Source organism: Haliotis cracherodii, unplaced genomic scaffold, assembly GCF_022045235.1.
Source record: "Haliotis cracherodii isolate W230 unplaced genomic scaffold, xgHalCrac1.p SCAF_33, whole genome shotgun sequence".
Lineage (NCBI taxonomy): Eukaryota > Metazoa > Mollusca > Gastropoda > Lepetellida > Haliotidae > Haliotis > Haliotis cracherodii.
In genome coordinates, this window is record NW_027266290.1 from 1398059 (window position 1) to 1417608 (window position 19550).

General features: G+C 39.9%; 2 protein-coding genes across 2 annotated transcripts; one reads left to right on the top strand and one right to left on the bottom strand.

Moving 5' to 3' along the window:
• Positions 1-82: 82 nt before the first annotated feature.
• On the top strand, positions 83-12541 carry LOC139477372 (N-lysine methyltransferase setd6-like). Its single transcript, XM_071259931.1, has 11 exons — positions 83-217; positions 640-784; positions 1840-1987; positions 4306-4434; positions 5847-6081; positions 6383-6481; positions 8083-8181; positions 8626-8703; positions 10053-10152; positions 10892-10937; positions 12388-12541. The coding sequence occupies exons 1-11, from the start codon at positions 83-85 to the stop codon at positions 12539-12541; spliced, it is 1368 nt and encodes a 455-aa protein (XP_071116032.1).
• Positions 12542-15237: 2696 nt separating this feature from the next.
• LOC139477355 (ran-specific GTPase-activating protein-like) lies at positions 15238-19504 on the bottom strand. The gene is made up of 6 exons (XM_071259906.1): positions 19399-19504; positions 18697-18800; positions 18198-18355; positions 17494-17622; positions 16815-16886; positions 15238-15873 (listed from the first exon to the last, which is right to left on the bottom strand). Exons 1-6 carry the CDS (start codon positions 19411-19413, stop codon positions 15680-15682), a joined length of 672 nt encoding a protein of 223 aa, XP_071116007.1. The 5' UTR covers positions 19414-19504; the 3' UTR covers positions 15238-15679.
• Between the last annotated feature and the right edge of the window lie 46 nt (positions 19505-19550).

Below are 19550 nucleotides of genomic sequence, written 5' to 3' on the forward strand. Positions count from 1 at the left end.
CATATCGCGTTGGGGTGGAGCTCGCTTTTTTGACATAACAAGGGAGGTAACTGCGTGCGTACCGAATGTAATAAATCAAAACATGGCGACCAGGAAACACGTGGGTGAGGACGAAGGTGAAGTACCGGCCAAAACATCCACAGAGTCCGCCCAAAGTGGAAAACTACAGTTATTTCTAAAGTGGTGTGATGACAACGGATTTTGTGTCTCGAAAAAGGTGAAAAAATATGCACAGATTATCGCGCAGTGCTGTTTGCATCATTTCCATTGTTAGGACAAAGTAAACAAATGATATTCAAATTTCCCCGATTCATTCAGGCAGTATTTGATCAACTGTTGCTTCGTTTTCAAAGTCAAATTGATAAATCGATATTGAACTTTCAATAGGAATGGCCAATTTTGTTTTGTTACGTTGTTGTGAGATATTATGTGAATTTGTCGATATATTGATTTTATGTCAATCGTTCAACCAGACAAAGGTTTTAGATCATCAGTGTACGAAATGAACACAAGTGTGTATTTTCCCATAATTTTAAGACTATATATGATATCATTTAGTTTGGGACTTTCTGGATATATTATTCGTTTATAGTAGAATTGTTGTTTTTGATGTCGTATCATTTTTTTATATGGTTGTAGGTGAAAGTTGGCAAGGAGGGATCATGTGCACAAAATGGGATGGTTGCTGTAGCTGACATTGAGAAGGGAGAGACACTGTTCGTCATCCCAAGAAAAATGTTATTGACACCAAGCACATGTGGCATTGCCAAATTGTTGGAAGAAGGTAATGAAGCAATGTGTACATTTGATAGTTTTTAGCACATTATATATTATTGATTGCAAGACACAATTCAAAAAGCTGTTTGCAGCATCAAAGGAAGCAGTAACTAGCTTTTTCATGATGAATGGAATTTACATAATTAATTTATTCAAACACTGAGCATTACAGGGATTGAAATTGAAACCATGTCTGCTACCTTGAATAGTGATTACGTACAGCAATTTATACATCTAAGTCTTCTAAGCCTAAAACAAACAAACAAACAGGCAACTGGGCTAGTGCTAATTTCCATCCCTGAAATGGCCCAAAAATAAAAGTTATGTTTAGGCGATCAGATTCATCAGACTATATAAATATCAAGTAGCCAACAGGAACTGTTGCTACATACCAAAAGATCAGCAGGAATCTATCTATTCCAGGGCTCTATTGCAAATTGGAACATGTTCATAACACACTTGGTAATGTTATTCCCAAGGAAACACCTTGTGTAGTTGAAAATGAAACTGTCTTCATTGATGTTTCAAGTCAGGAATTGTTTATTGATTTATTTTCATTAGGTGTGCACTGTGTGTGCGACCACAATTTGAAATGCTAATGAATACGTATGAAAATATTTTTGGAAAATGCTGTGTACTGTCTTATAAAAAATATTTCATTGTTGGCTAAGTTTACATAAGTGACAAGCAGAAATGAAATTATGAAAGAATTCTGAAATTAATGTTGGGTTACTGCGATAGATAAAATGAAACAAATTCATACAAAATTACAGATGAAAAAATGTGTACAATATATTGTGGTAATTATCACAATACATGAATCATGATAGGTTAAAAACAAATGCCTGGCCAATACCCATCACTTATTTTCATGCAGATGTAGCAGGGCGTGGAGTCATACCACAGATGACATCCTTACCTTGTCAGCTTGCTGACAGGGTTAACCTCTTTGGTCATGTGGACAAGGCGTCCGACCTCTGATCAGAAGGTCCATGGTTCGAATCCCATCACGGGACTCGGAAATTTTATGGCCGCTACACAGACATGACGTGTGTGTTTCAGGGTCGGCGGAGCTGCAGAGCTCCAGTGGCTGGATTCCCCTTCTGATTACACTGATGTACGAATACAACAACCCGCAGTCAAGATGGAGGACGTACCTGGATGTCTGCCCCGACTTCAAAGAGCTCACTCTCCCCATGTTCTGGACTCAGTATGTCTTCTTTCATATCACACTTATCATGCTCATGCTGTGAAGATCCGGGGTAAAATAGATCTTCAGCAACCCATGCTTGCCGTGAAAGGCGACTGTGTTTGTCGTAAAAGGCGACTAATGGGATCGGGTGGTCAGGCTCGCTGACTTGGTTGATGCATGTCATCGATCTCAATTGCATGGATCGATGTTCATGATATCAATCACTGGATTGTCTGGTCCAGACTCGATTATTTACAGACCACCATTATATAGCTGTAATATTGCTGAGTGCGGCGTAAAACAACAAGCAAACCAAACCAAATCTTTCATATCACACTTATCATGCTCATGTCAGAGTGGGATGATATTTTCCTTTTTCCTTATGACGGGTGACAAGTACCGTATTTGATGTAATAAGCGCTCAGTGCGCTCTCAAAATTAGAAAGAGGGGGCTCTTATCCGAATATTATTTTGGTGAAAAAAACAGAGTTGAAAGATAAATTTTGTGATTTATGCTAACAGCCTGAAGTGTTTATATACGACAGATATATTTTTCCAGAATTTAATTGCCCATAATTAAGGGAGCATATTACACACAAGTGCGTATTATACACGGCCAAATAAGTCTTGTGTACATTGATCAATCGGAAAGGATGCCAATTGGGATTGTTCACTAGCCAATATATTAGCCTATATTGCCTTGGCACTTATTAGAGCAGGGCGCTTATTACGTCGAATACGATACACCATTTACAATAATGATCCATATAGAATACACCAATGCTATAGTTCTCTAAAGTTGGCATATTTTGAGCCAAAGTGTGTATCTTTCTCACTTCTGACAACATCATGGCCTAAAAGCATGTATACAGGGATACATGTGTAGACGGGGATTTATCTAAGAATACTAATACTAATAATTGTGCTATCGTTTGAAATTTGAGGTTTTTTTATTTTCTGAGGAATTGCGATTATTTAATGTCACTTGCTGCAGATTTGGGGCCGAATGTCAGCCTCTATGCAGATCTAGATAATACACCTGGTATAAGTTTAAAATATCTTAAACCAAAACTGCGGACGTGAGGCGTGTTTTATCCAACTTATGAACCGTCTAAATGCAAGAAATATCACACAAAATCAACAAAACATCAATATACCTTATAGTGAACCAAAATAGCATGTCACGGTATAAAAAGGAATCCGATCAAAGGGATGGGAGAGATAGCCCATGTGCAGCATGGACTAGCTGGAGTCATGACATGTAAAATTGAATAACTTCTCATCACCTGCCCCGGTGGCTCAGTGGGAAAACAGTGGGTTAGAAACTTAATACGATGTGAGGTTGCAGGTTTGATTCATGTCATAGCATTTTTATGCCCCCTAAAATGTGACTTTCAACTTATCAAAAATCAATATTGTGTTCATGTCAAGAAGCCAGTTTAAAAAACGTCATTTATAAAACCTTGGTATTACAATTGAAATATAAAACCTCAAAGCAGGTTTAGAAGTGACCCATGTCGAAACCTAGGTTTGGACGAGAACAGCTTCAAAACCTTGGTTTTGAAGATGAGCTGGTTACCAGGTTTACCCGAGTATGTCAGGGACCTAATGCAATATAGGGCAACACTGTGATAAGTTTTTAAGTGTTATCAATCATTAAGGAGTAATGCAGGATAAGTTTACAAATATAAAAAATATCTAGGATTTTACTTGTGATAAACATAAATGCTACCATGTACTATCATGTACATGCAAAGCTACGTTCCTACTCTTTGAGGGGCACGAGTGGCCCAGTCGTCTAAGGCGCCACGATTCGCTGTGCAGAGTTGCGTCCCTTGGCTTCGCCAAAAACCTATCATTGTGGGTTCGAATCCCAGTTCGCCCCTGATTATGTTTCTAGGTTTGTCAGCACCATACCCGTGCTTATGGGTTTCACCGAAATGGTAAACGTCTGAGACCTGCATCACTTCGGGCTTTCCTCCCACATTAAGCTGACACGCCGTGATATAACTGGAATACTTTTAAAAGCGGCATTAAACCCAACTCACTCACTCCTACTCTTTGGCCAGACAACAAAAACTGTTGCAAGTAGCAAGGGTCAAAATAACAATGACCACCCAGCAGTAGATGGGTACCCGGTAGGATGCGATGATAAAGTGACTGTCAACCGTCTGTTGCCCCACAGGCAGAGTGCACAATAAAAGATTCAGTGCAAACTAAACTATTGATGTAAGCTAATAATAATAATGCAACGCTTCAAGCATACATTGTGTACACAGAGGCTGTTATATATTTATGTTTATCATATGTTTATATGTTATCAATCATTTTTGAAGATCCGAGCGCGAGGAGCTGCTGAAAGGAACCGGCGTGATTGAGGCTGTTGATCGTGACCTTGTCAACATAACACACGACTTCAAGAAGCTTGTACAACCTTTCATCCAGAAGCACAAGGATGTGTTCGGGTAGGTCAAAAAGATACTTCTTAGGTTTTGTGTCCCGTTTTCCCAGTGAAATATTATGTATAACTGTAACAGATATAGAATAAATGAAGTGTAAAGAATTAAAATCTAATAATAATCTAATAATTCCTTGAACGATTTCATTAAAAATATATAGGATGGAGATAAGGAGGATGGTTTTAAGGAGGGATTGATATATTCAATATATAGAGGTTATCACGCGAGTGTGTTTGGGGATGGTAAATATCCTGCATTAGGAATAAACATTGTATTTAGCGAGTCTATGTCATTCTTTAATTCTGTGCTTCAAAATCGCTTTCCCTCTCTCACAAGCATTACCGAAACATTGCGAGTTTTCCTGGAATGCGCGCCTTTCGCGGCAATCCATCGGTCTGTCCGTTAGAGTAACTGCCCTTTGTCCAAGGGAAGCTACTCTAACCCTAGTCTATTAGACGTCACGGCCACGGTCAGACGTTGTTGACAGTCGGTCTGTCCTATCATAACGATAAGAAGTGTAGTCAGATGTACACACAGCGACAAAACGAAACAAGGTAACAATTCAAACATATTTCCGCCAAATCCAACTATTTTAATTTGTGGAGGAGGTTTCAAGGCGCAGAGGTCTACAAGCACAGATATGGCTACTGATCCTGCTTGGCTAGGCCTCGTGCCCTCGCCAAATTGTTTCGAAATTTATATCTCCAAAGTTACCAAAACTTATAAAATGCCTTAGCTACGTTAGACACAGATTTTCAGTATATTAGACTGTTCTTTTGATAATGATAGCAATTATCCCTGTAGTTTATCCAGATTCCCGATGGTTAATTCTGACTCGATCGCCGAATGACAAGGGCAACGCCATGTTTGTTTATAAACAGTGAAAGTAGTCCCTACTTGACCTTTGATATTTGCATCTCTATCCACATATGACCCCAACGGATATCGTTTTTATCTGTTGGCTTTATCCTTCCGAGAAACCTACCCATTATATGATAAAAGTAGATATCTGAGTATATTACATTTTACAGTCACGTAACTATGATGACTTTCTGGACCGCCTCCGTGGTCTAGTAGTAGAGCGTCTGCTCGGAGAGCGGAAGGTCTGGGGTGCGATCCCGGGCCACGTCTTACCAAAAGACGTTCAAAGATTGATGGTATTTGTTGTTACCCTGTCTGGTGGTCGGCATTAAGGGGCTAAAACAAGGACTGGTTGGCTCGGAGTCAGAATACTGTGTCATGTTAAACTGCAGCATTGTATCTCAGTGAGCTAGCACTATAAATTGGCATCAGTCCGGACTAATACAAGCAGTCACACTCACACACACACACGTATGTCGCTATATAAGTGCATTAATCTTGGACGTGACGTTAACCCCATTTCACCTCACCTCACCTTCATGACTGTCTCTTTGCAGGCCATTATATGATGATATTGAGTTCTACAAGAAGATTGTGGCATTTGTAATGGCCTACAGTTTCACAGAGCCTGTCAAAATGGATGGTGAAGAGGAAGATGAAGCTGACACAGTTACCTCCCCTCCCATGATGGTGCCCCTGGCGGACATCTTGAATCATGTGGCCAAGAATAATGCAAATCTGGAGTTTGAGAAGGACTGCTTAAAGATGGTTGCTATAAGTGATATCAAAAAGGTAAACTTATAGTTTGGTAGGAATGAATTTGGTTTAAACTGATGCGGAACATCTTTGAGGTATTATTGATGTCCTGGTAAGCAGAATGGAGAGAAAAAGGCTGGAACAGAAATTTTCTGTTATTGTTTTTAAAATTAACCAAACTGTATGAATAACAAATAAGGTATTCACAAAAAAAAACATTTCAAATTGTGGAGAGAATATATACCTAGAAGATTTATTGCCTTAGTTTTCATTTAATCGTTTTTTCAACCAATCAGTTTGTGGCACACACTGACATTTGTTTGTAAATGTTTTTCAGGGTGAGGAGATCTTCAACACATATGGTCAGGTGGCCAACTGGCACCTTCTCCATATGTACGGCTTCGCTGAGCCCCATCCCAACAACCACTACGACACCGTCAGTACCATACACTTCTCTGTAACTGATAATAACATCCTCTCTAGTTTCAAAGTCTTGCTCATGATATCAATCATTGGATTGTCTGCTCCAGACTCGATTATTTACAGACCGCTGTCATATAGCTGGAATATTGCTGAGTGCGGCGTAAAACAACAAACAAAACCAACCATGCGTGGAAGGTCGGTGGTTCGATACTCGGCCCATCGTACCAAAGTTGTTAAAAGATGGTGCTTGTTGGTACCCTGCCTGGTGCATGGCATAAAGGGGATCAAACAAGGATTTTTTAGTTTGGAGTCAGTATGGAGTGTCCGAGTGGGGTATCCGTGAACTGCGGCATGGTATCTCAGGGGGCGAGCACTAAAAACACCCAGCTAATTCTGGACTAGTACATGCAGTCACACATACATGCACATTGTGTTATAAGTGCAATAATCTTGAACGGATATTAAACACCATTTCATTTTATCTCTTGACTGACATCTTCTTGCCACCCTGTTCAAGCCTTACAGTTGACTTTTGATTTTGATCTTTAGGATGAATAATTATGAGTACCGTATTCGACGTAATAAGTGTCCCGTTCTAATAAGCACCCACGGTGATATTTGCTAATGTATTGGCTAGTGAACAATCCCAATTAGCACCCCTTCCGATTGATCAATGTACACAAGACTTATTTGTTCATGTGTTATATGTACCCTTAATTATGGGCAATTAAATTCTGGAAAATAAATCTGTCGTGTATGATACGCACATACTTTTCTTTTGTATGATTTCAGACTGTCAGCATAAACTACAAAATTTACAATCTTTCAACTCTGCTTTTTCTCTCACCAATTTATATTCTAATAAGAGCCTCCTATTTCTAATTTTGAGAGTGCCCCGGGTGCTTATTACGTTGAATACGGTATGTAAACTATTACGTGTATGGATCAGCTGGTCATGGGTGTAATCCCAGCTTACTATATATTATAAGGATGCAGGTTTGAAATGCCATAGGTACATCAGCTCATTTGATTCCCAGTGTTTAATATCTTCGAACAGGCTGCCTTGCCTTTTACATAAGATGGAGAGTATACTCTACAGCATTGCATCCATTTGCAGTCGAGGTAAAGCCATGTGATTTGGACAACATTAAGAGATGTTGCTTGTTTTTACCCTGCCTTGCATTCGGTATGAAGGGAATAGAGCAAGGACTGGCTGGCTAGGAGTCCGTATACTGTGTCTGAGTAGGGGATCCATTTTATCTGCAGCATGGTATCTCAGTGAGCTAGGTCTATGAAATCGGGGGTGGTCGGGTAGCCTAGTGGTTTAAGCGTACGCTCGTCACGCCGAAAACCTGGGTTCAATGCTCAACATGGGTACAATGTGTGAAGTCCATTTCTGGTGTTCCTCGCTGTGATATTGCTGGAATATTGCTAAAAGCGGCGTAAAATCAAACTCACTCACTATAAAACCGGTATTAGTCTGGCCACAGCCGCATACACACACATGCATGAACGTGTACATGACATTAAGCCTCATCCCGCCTCACCATTGAGCTGATGATGTGATAAACTACCTTCCAGTTACTTTTACACGGTCTCCTCCTCTCCGTACAGGTCGACATCCCTCTGAGACTGGTGCTGGACGCGGCAAAACAACTCGACTACAACACCCCACAGCTGCTGCAGGACAAGTGGGCCTTCCTACAGGCCATGGTGAGACAGTGCAGCCCGACTACCGGTAGCTTCGGTTAAAATACTGACGTGGTTGTCGTTAGAGGCGACTAACGGGATTTGGCGGTCAGGCTCGCTGACTTGGTTTATGCATGTCATCGTATTCCAATTGCATGGATCGATGCTCATGATGTCAATCACTAGATTGCCTGGTCCAGACTTGATTATTTACAGATCACCGTCATATAGCTGGAATATTGCTTAGTGCGGCGTTAAACAACAAACAAAGCAAAGCAATAAACATAGACAGAGTGTACAAGAATATTCAGCTTGTAAATCCCCGTACTGGCTACTGATTATCAAAGATGGAATTGCGAACATTAATGTAAATGTTTAAGAATTCAATAATAATTTCATATTTAACTTATAAAACCAAACTTGCTTATGATGGTTATGGCTGCATGTGTGTCTGTGTTTTGTCTGCAGGATCTGGCATCGGATGATGTGTTTGTTGTGGGTGTTGACGGCATCCTGACCGAGGAAGAACTCTACAGCACACTAAAGGTCAGTACACCACAGACCCGCAAAGATTCGGGGGTAGAATAGGTCTTCAGCAACCATGCTCGCCGTAAAAGGTGACTATGCTTGTCATAAGAGGCGACTAACAGGATTGGGTGGTAGGGCTCGCCGACTTGGTTGATGCACGATCCCAATTGCACGGATCGATGCTCATGATGTCAATCACTGGATTGTCTGGTCCAGACTCGATTATTTACAGACCGCCGTCATATGGCTGGAATATTGCCGAGTGCCGCATTAAACTACAAACAAACAAACAAAACAGTACACCACATTTATCTGTATTTGTAAAACCTGTTGTTTTAATGAATATCTACTTATGCAAGTCTGTAGTTAACTTTTTTCGACAGGGGGGTGGGGGCAATCTTTGTACAAGTATCACTTGTCCCCAACTTGATTCAAATAAAACTGTTTTCTATAAAAAAAAATCTAGGGGGGGGTTGGCTACGGCACTGTTATGAGTGCCCCTCGTCAGAAACAACAAACTCACATACTGACACTGTTATCTGAGTGTGGGTAGAGGTATTGTATATTGATAATGATTAATGTTAATAATGGTGATTACTGCTCAGATTTTGATGTAAATTAATTTCTTTTTTGACAAGATTAACAAAATGTATCAGCTAGACATGGGTGAAAAAACAAACAAAATCAAGACCTGGCTACTGCGAACATCCATCATCTTCCCGTGGCAAGGGAGCGAACTGACTGTAAAAGTCCAGTTTCCACCCTTGCCTAACAAGGCTAGAATTTCTGGGCTCCATCATAGCGCCACCACTGACCATTACAAGTTATGTCCCTTCCATGTCACTACTGTTGACCAATCAGATTCCACTTCTGATATCACTTGCATTTGCTTTAAACAAAATGGCGGTGCTCAGTCAGGACAATCTGATCGATAATCAAGATCTATATTTTAATAAAACGGGTATTACTTTGCAAAGTGCATCAAATCATGTGAGCACCTTGATTAAAAAAACTTGATTTTTTTTTGGAAAATGTCTGTTGATGCGGAGTTGGCGGCAGACATCCTTTGCAAATCCTGTTATCGACCGAAATCTGCACAGCATTTTACAAACCGGATGTCAACTTTGTTACGTGATTTTGATTGGACTATGCATAGACTCGTTAGTCCAGCCAAAATATAACTTCATAATTCCAGCCTAGTTTGACAAGGATGGAAACTGGACCTTTACAGTCAGTTAACTCCCTTGCCTCAAGGAAAATGACATCGATTGTATGCATCAGCAGTTGCAGACAGCATTTTGAATATGCAAGATGAGCCAGAATGCTGGCTGACGCCTGAGATGATGGAGGTTGCTTCATTGTTGTAGGTGTTGTCAATGACCGAGCCAACGTTCAAAGAATACCAGGAGAAAGATGGATGGAGTGATGACGACAGCGATGATGAGGATGATGAATCTCTTTCATTTGGTATGTATTTCATACCCATTCTGTATCATGTGTATACAGTGTTGGTTGTTGAAGAAAATGTAAAGGTGGGGTGAATAGCAACAAAAACAGTTACAGTTAACGAACAGTTAAAAAAAATAACAGTCTTGGTTCTCAGGCACCACCCGCATCATCATAAAGTTTGCCGCACATTTCATTTATATTTCCATTGTAAAAAACAAAAACAAAAAATCCTGAAATATTCCAAGTCCAACCTTAGTCAAATACTGTATTCCAGTACTTTACTCATCAAGGGATACATTTATGTAGGGAGGCCTTTTCCAAGGTTGTTTGTACACAATTGTTTATTGATTATACGACTGTTTATTGGTTACATACAAGTTTGAACAACCAAAATATAAAAAAAAGACACTGCCCGCCCACACTATATTTTTTAAAAACAACTGCCTGAGAACCAATTCTTTTCTTTTTTTAAGCCTATTTCAGATTTCTTATCTTCTGAATCAGGAATAAATGTCTGGGATTGATGGTCATGCGCGACAAAATTATGATTAACATTTTCTCAATTTGCTTGCACTCAGCAGTACCGTATAATTCCCCACTGTTGACAGTCTGACAGGGCCATGAGCAATGATGAGCTCTACCCATTTTTCTACCAGAGCAAATCAAACAGCCTGTGGAAGATGCCTGCAATCACCATATCTAATCTAGCAGAGGAATAAAGATGTCATTGAATAATTTCCACTCTCTATACTTACAGAAAAAATGAAAACCCTTCCAGAAAGCTGGAAGACCATTTTATCGAGGTATGTGATTTTTGTAATGTTTTATTTATACACGTCTTTGACATATGAAAGAAAAAGATATATGTATATATATAATGCATGACTTTCTTAACAAAGGGACCTGTGAAGATTCGGGGTGATCGCGACCAATCCTTGTCGTAAAAGGTGACTATGCTTGTCGTAAGAGGCGACTAACGGGATCGGGTGGTCAGGCTCGCTGACTTGGTTGATGCATGTCATCGATTCCAATTGCGTGGATCGATGCTCATGAAGTTAGTCACTGGATTGTCTGGTCCAGATTCGATTATTTACAGACCACCTTCATATAGCTGGAATATTGCTGAGTGCGGCGTTAAACAACAAACCAAAACCCCAAAATCTAAACAAAGATCATAAACCATAGAAAAATTGGGACTTTGAACCATGTACAGATCATATGAGCAAAGAAAGATAACTCAGCAGCACATATGATCAAGTAAAGGTGTAATGATATGGTTAGGCCGCGATACTATGGGTGATATGCGATCTGTACCCTGATACATTATTTTTATTTCACAAGCTGATATTCCTTCTTTTTGCAGGTGAATCACAACCCTGAATCATTAACTATTAAATTTCAGAGATCAAAGATGGGATATTGTTTGGCAAAACCTATTGGTAGCGGGCACTGTGAATATTATGCTATTTATGTCCAATCGGTAATACTGGAGAGTGAGTGAGTGAGTGAGTGAGTATGGTTTTACGCCGCTTTTAGCAATATTCCAGCAATATCACGGCGGGGGACACCAGAAATGGGCTTCACACATTGTACCCATGTCGGGAATCGAACCCGGGTCTTCGGCGTGACGAGCGAACGCTTTAACCACTAGGCTACCCGACCGCCCCGTAATACTGGAGAACCTGCATAAGCTGGTTGAACAGTTTCTGTTATCATTCACGTTTTCACAGCATCAAAACTTGTAATGAAATGTATCGTATACCATGCATGCGATACAGGGGTCATAAATCTATGTATTGTATCGTGGGCCTTGTATCACTGTATCATTACTCCACTAGTAACCTACCCGTGAAGATTCCGGGGTAGAATAGGTCTTCAGCAACCCATGCTTGCCGTAAAAGGCGACTATGCTTGTTGTAAAAGGCGACTAACGGGATCGGGTGGTCAGGTTTGCTGACTTCGTTGATGCATGTCATCGATCCCAATTGCATGGATCGATGCTCATGATATTAATCACTGGATTGTCTGGTCCAGACTCGATTATTTACAGACCTCCATCATATAGCTGGAATATTGCTAAGTGCGGCGTTAAACAACAAACCAACCAACCACTAGTAACCAAGTTGATCCACTTCTTGATGTTTAGATTAAGGTCTTATTTCAGTAGAATACCAGAATCCTGCACCCTGTTTATAGTCTCATCTTATTTAAGTCTCGTTTGGTGTCGTTCAATAAGGCCTCATTTCATTTCAGTTGTGCAAGTGCCTGTCTGAAGCGCTACTCGACTAGTCTTGAAGAGAATGAAAAAACAGCACCATCCTCGTTACCCACAATACACCGATTTGCCTTCCTGACAAGCCATGGCCAGATGAAACTTGTCCAGAAAATAACTGAATGTTGTACATAATGTAGAATAAAATGATCTTATGTAGATATTCTGTGTCTGTGGATTTACATCTCTCAGCCCCGTGAAGATCTGGGGTAGATCTTCAGTAACGCATACTTGCCGTAAAAGGCGACTATGCTTGTCAAAAGAAGCTCGCGGAGTTGTTTAATGTGCATCATCGATCCCAATTACGTGGATAGATGCACATGATACCAATCACTGGATCGTCTGGTCCAGACTTGATTATTTACAGTGAGTGAGTGAGTCGGGTACCACAATTTGCTGTGGTCAATCCAGCCTAGACATTGGTGGTTTCTAACCCTTTTTACTCCCAACTTTACATTTTGAGGAAATTGGATGTTTCCCCCTCCCACCTCCTCAACATGAACTTTGTGACATTACAGAGTTTAGTTTCCCATTTTGGTCATGCATGCTTGTTTTGACCTACTTTATCATAACTCCCCCCCCCACCCCACCCCCACGACTGACGGGATTTTTAAAAAAATGTTGAAATCGTTAGTAGGGTTAGTAATAGATCAAGTCTGCAACTCTATATTACAGTCTGTCATAAAGACCCTGAAACAAATATATAAAAAAACAGCCATGTCTAACAGTGGGCAAGTCTAGATTGCTGCAATTTCAGTGTCTGTACAAATCTGCTGAATTCCCAAGTGAGGACAGAGCTTGTAATTATCATCAAGTCTCTAGAGTTCATAAGTGAACCAAGACCTCCCTATCCTGCCCTGCCCTCTCACTATGGCCTAACAAGGTGTGATTAATTGGAGACCTGGTGTGACATACACAATCTTTGCCTTTTCTTTACACTTGTTTCATTGTTATTCATTCTGCTGAGTTGAGGGAAGGATTCTAAAAGTTGACATTTCTGATGTAAAAATGAATAGGAACATGGATGAGCTAAAGTGTTTCATTACAGATGAAATCATTTGTCCAAATCCAAAGGCATCATTGAAAGTTGCTCTCCAACCGGTAGTGGAAAATCATTAACATTAGCGTTTGCTTCTATTCCTACAAGGCAGTAGAGAGTGAGTGAGTATGGTTTTATGCTGCTTTTAGCAATATTCCAGCAATATCACACTGGGGGACACCAGAAATGGGCTTCGAACATTGTACCCATGTCAGGAATCGAACCCGGGTCTTCGGCGTGACGAGCGAACACTTTAACCACTAGGCTACCCGACCGCCCACAAGGCAGTAGAGAATACAAGCCATGCTGATGTCATTGTCGTGTCACCCTTGATCACACCTATTGAAACAAACTGAGAATTGTTTGTCATTAGGACTCAAAGCTGTGAACCTGAATGACGTCAAACGGGAAGAAATATTGACGAATGATGAGAGTCTGGTATCTACAATACAGAAAATGACTGTCGATGACATAAAAGATTTAGAAGTTGACATAATTAAAGATAAGATTAATGGATGAACAACTTTATATCAATTAGGAGTGATGTTTCGGAGTAGGTTCTGTACTGTACACTGTACTCCAACTTTTAAATGCCTCTCTAAGAGTCCAGAATCTATTCTTGGACATCAGAACTTCGTGACGGTTTGTTTGTTGTTTAATGCCGCACTAAGCGATATTCCAGCTATATGAAGGCAACTAAGTAATTGAGTATGGACCAGACAATCCATTGATTAACATCATGAACGTCGATCCATGCAATTGGGATACGATAACATGCATCAATCAAGTCAGCAAGCCTGACCACCCGATTCCATTAGTCGCCTCTTACGACAAGCATGGGTTGCTGAAGACCTATTCTACCCTGGTCTACTAAAAATAGGACAGGTTTAGTTTCGTTACAATAATACAAAAACATTGAGAAAGCAGGTAAGTTGATTAGTCAGTTGAAAACTTGCAGGGCCATTAACTCCCACATCCCTGAACTTAAGGAATTTTTTATCTGACATCAAACTTTAACTGGTCCACGAGTTTCGTTAAATGTCTATCAGACAAGCTTCTTGACCCTGATCTTCAACGCCATCTGTCACATGCACAAACACTTGTTGAAGGGTAGGGGTTACCTACAGTACTCACAAGTTTCTGAATGCAAGTTGAAACTGCAAGCAATTTCATGACTGAAAAGATCTAATAAATCTGACACAAGACATTGCTGCTAAAATTTTATAGTGTGATTGACATCCAGAACAGGAATTTACAGCTGTGAGGTATTGAGGTAGGGAATTTTGAAGGAATTGTAATGCATTTAATGCCAAAAGATTTAAAGAACTTGCACAACATGGTTGCTGATACAAGACAATTTAAGAGTGAATGACAGGCGTTAACTATCACGGCCATATAAAACTGTCCGTAACCATGGTAATAGTCAATCACAGAGGCTAGACGAACAAGAGTTGTTAACAGTGTGAGCAACAGTTAACTCCACCAAGGTACAATGACAGCCAGGTCACGACCAACACGCTCTCACCCCAATCAAAACTATACAGCTCTCTTGTAACAGAAGTGTAATGGGATGTGGAAGTATCAGCTGCATAACAGGACAAAACCTTTTTGCATGACATTTATTCCAATCAACAATTTTGTAAAATTCTATTAAAAAATTTTAAGTTGTGTTAGTGGACATAATTTTTCCCCAACGTATGACCAGTCTCTTCCACTGCTGGACACACATTATTCACAACGCCAACAAGGAATCACTCATACTTTAAACATGCACAAGTAATTAAAACACAAATTATTTCAAGTTTTATTCAGATGTGTAATAAATTATCACTTGTGAAAGTGCATGGGATCTTTAAAAGCAGGGAATATTTACAATAAACAGCACTGAACACCTTCGACCATCCAGCGAATACACGTTTTAAATGCCATGAATGTTACAAAAAATGTGATGTGAAGGTTTTCACGAGTAATACTTGAGACTTGTCCATCCCATCTGGATCACTGGGCTGTGCCAATGTGGCTTTGAGGGTCACTAAAATGCTGGATTAAAATACCCTTTCATCCATTGCAGGAACTGATCACTCAGTCCGAGCTCCCACAATGAAAATTGTCTGGACCAGAAATTGCTGTGGTTTCAACCACATGATAAAAATCTCCGCTCTAAAATCACTGTCCTCATCAATCAGTCTTTCTTCTGTCTTTGTTTCACTTTCTTTTGAGGCATCTGCTCCAGCCTATTCTACGGTCAAATCACCTAATTTTTCTGTCAAAGTCTCTGCTTCACTTTCCTTAGATTTTTCTTGTGAATCTTCGGCAGACTTCTCTTCTGAAGGCTTCTCTTCTGAAGACTTCACTTCTGAAGACTTCACTTCTGAAGACTTCACTTCTGAAGACTTCTCTTCTGAAGACTTCACTTCTGAAACACCATCTGCAAAAAAGATCAAAACAACATTTCAAGAACTACAAGGGGATTCCAGGGGATATATAATTTGTTTATTGACACGTTGTTCAATGCTGCACTCAACAATGACAGTGGCCAGTAAATATTCGAGTCTGGATCAGACAATCCAGTTAGGGACTTCATGAGCATCGATCCACACAACTGGGATACGTTGACATGCACTAACTAAGTCAACAAGACTGATTATGCGATCACATCAGTCACCTCTTATGACAAGTATGGGTTGCTGAAGACCAGTTCTGACCCCTATCATGATGCCTGCATTGTGCAAGGGATTTCAGCCAGCAATATTACTTCTGCATCACAGTATCTAGGCAAGAATCAGGTCTGAATCAAATCAGGATATTTTGGCAGTTGAAGTGAGTCAGCCAAGTCACAATTATTGAAACCACCTCAAATAAGATTTGAAACGGCATCAAATTAACTTAAGATGGGTAACAGAATACCCACATTTTAAGTTAAAAACAACAACACTGCCTCCAGTTAGAGCAACAAGGAAGTTATGTAAACTAAAAAAGAAACCAGTACATTATCACTGTGTTTAAGTCTGGACTCAAACATACCTTTCTGAAAGCTACAACTGAATGTGTATTTTTTTACTATCTTACTGTCCCCTCTGTTGTATATATGTATATGTGCTAATTTGCGCATTGAACATGTCTCCCAGTAAAGTGGATTTTGCGCTATATAAATAGCCTTAGTAGTAGTAGTAGTGGCAGTGTTAGAAATTGGCAATAGTCCCATAGTCCTTGCCAAACTGCCCAATAGTAAAGGTATCCTAAGGACTAGGAGAAATTGGCTCATTTTAAGGGTTTTGCTATATGTTATCATTATAAGGACCCGTAGACAAAAGCTGTTAGTTTCTAACCCTGAGTAGTAGTAGTACAGGAAAGCTCTCTTTAACTTACTTTGTGCTTTTTTAACTGTTTCCTCCACTGACTTCTGTGATTCTTCAAACTTCTCCTTGAACTTCTGAGCATCTGCAAAGTTATCAAAACAATCATGATATGCATGAGTGGGCTGCTTTTAACAATGTTCCAGCAATATCATGGCGGGGGGACACCAGAAATGGGCTACACACACTGTACATATGTCGGGAATTAACCTGGGTCTTCAGGGTGAAGAGCAAACACTTTAACCACTAGGCTACCCGGCCGCCCTATTACGATATGCACAATAGGGTATTGTTTCCAACAGGAAGTATCAGACATTTCAACAATGATGATAAAAAACATAAAAACAAAGTTTCTTGGATTGATGATTTACAAAGTTACTCAGCATAATACTAAGCGTGGAATTTCAAGCCATGGATTGGTTTGTTCCCATTCAGTGTTACAATTTTGACCTAGTAATAAAACAATAACTAGATTGTGCTAAGCCCACGGTCTCACCATCGGATTATACTTCCATTAAAATCAAGTCAAACATAATTCTTTCAAATCTGTTTTATCTATTAAATCAGTACCCAAAGACATTGAAAACAGGCAGCTTTTTTAAATATTGTGCAGTTATGCCGCAAGGTCTGGAAAGAACACTGTACAGAATTTGAGTGTTGTGTACTTCTTTCTGTTTCATGCATACACTTACTTTCGGCGTTTGCGAATCTAATAGCTAGTAATTCGGCTTTGGACTCCTCATCTGCAAAATCTGCTGGTGTTGACCACACCCACGCCCGATCACTCCCACAGTTTGGTTTCAGTTCCATGTGAGGTGAAACTGAAACAATCACAGTTTTAAATAATAGGGTCGTGAACCATTGTACAATCATGATTTAAACAGGATACACACACTCATAACACCAGCATGACTCATGATGTCATGTGGTCCTGAGCACAGGGCATAGGTTACATATCAGGTTAAGTAACGTCGGTTGCGGAGAAGAGGTGGATGGCTGACCTCGTTTTGCAACTCAACTCTTGAGAGTTTCTAGGGCTTCGGTCCTGCCCCACACTAAAGTACATGTAGCACGTGTGGTGTCTCCTTAGGCAAATGACTTTGTTCAAAATATGCCTCTGTTCACCAAGCAGTGAATATGGGTACCCGGTAGGATGTGCTAGTAAAGTGAATTAACAGTATAGCATGAATTAACAGTATAGCATGAATTAACAGTATAGCAGCTGACAAGACAGCTTGGGTTGTATACTCCCCAGGGAGCTGAGAATGAAAACTGAGTTCACACTGATCCACTGACCGTGGTACTAATTTGAGCATGCACCGAGTGAATAGAATTTAGCACAATGCAAGTACATACAACATTAACATTATTATCATGAAGGAATAATTTCACTCACTATAATGATTTGCACATATCTTCAGTGTTTTGTCTCTCCTCATCAGTATTCGTATCAAATGTGTGCCTTTGTGTTTCAGGATTTTAACCTCTCCTGTGCCCCGCTCCTTCCATTCGGCAGGCTCAGATGTATTGTCAAAGCGGAAAAGTTTTGCTCGTCTGTAAAATATAGTGTGAAATTAGAAACATCTCTTAAGAAATTGTTAAAAATTGATGCAAAGTTGTCAAGGAAGCATTACATTTATACCTGTCCAATTTAAAAAGTACAAAATCTGGGATTTACCTGGCTTATATATTGATGGGAGTCCCTTGGACTCAAATCCTTTAACTGTAGAGGTCCAAGATTACAAGATAGGGGTCCCAGGGAATGTAAAAAGTATGAGACAATTTTTTCTGTGCCTGTTGGATTTAGCAAATTTAAGTTTTCAGAAATTGAGCGCAAAAATGTAAACATGTGAACAGTCAAGGTCAACTTGCTCAGCATATTCATCAATCCTTACAATTTCAATATTTCTTCTTCTTCCTCTTCTAATGTCTTTATTTCCACAGGATTAAGGGTCACAACTGGTTCAAAGTGAAGTTCTGGCGACTCTGGAGCATCATCCTAGAAAACATATACAAATTTGTCAAATTGAAATACAAGCAGGACAATCCAACAATAACGGTTTTGTTGTCAACTGTATTCATTGCACAAGTAATCAGGAATAGACAATAGCTGTACTGTGTACATGGTGTACATATACGTCAGTTTCTCCACGGCAGAAGGGCAAGTACAACATGTGGCAATGTGGCACCCCAACCATTTGTCTATATTCCTTCTGCAATCATAATCTTCATGTTGATCTAGCATCTATTACCGGGATCTTGTATTTACAGGTGAAATACGATTCCTTAGTAACACTTTCCAAGATGTTTACATACAATTATTAGCCATAACACTAAAGTAACTGGGGACTTTGAGGCATTCCACACATACAAAGGCTTGACTAAGTTCAGGTCAGAGCGATTAACATTTCATGCAATTAGTATGCATCTTAAAATGTGATCTGTGTTATAAAAAAATGCTAAGCAGAAAGCACTATTAGGTTGAGGGGAGCTGTCAAAGAAGCTTGTTTATTTGCAAATGACACTTCCCAGTTATCCATCATCAGAAAATTAACGCAAATCATTAAATTTCAAACTAACTGTAACACATAAAATACCTTTTCGTCTGCCATAATGGAACGTAATGCAACTGATTGACTTGGATTTCTCTGTTGATGCCTACTGTCAAATCAATCCTGCAAATATAGTCGACTTCCCGCTGAATTCAGATCGAGGCTGTTACCTTACTCCTTGTATTCTTCCGGTTTTA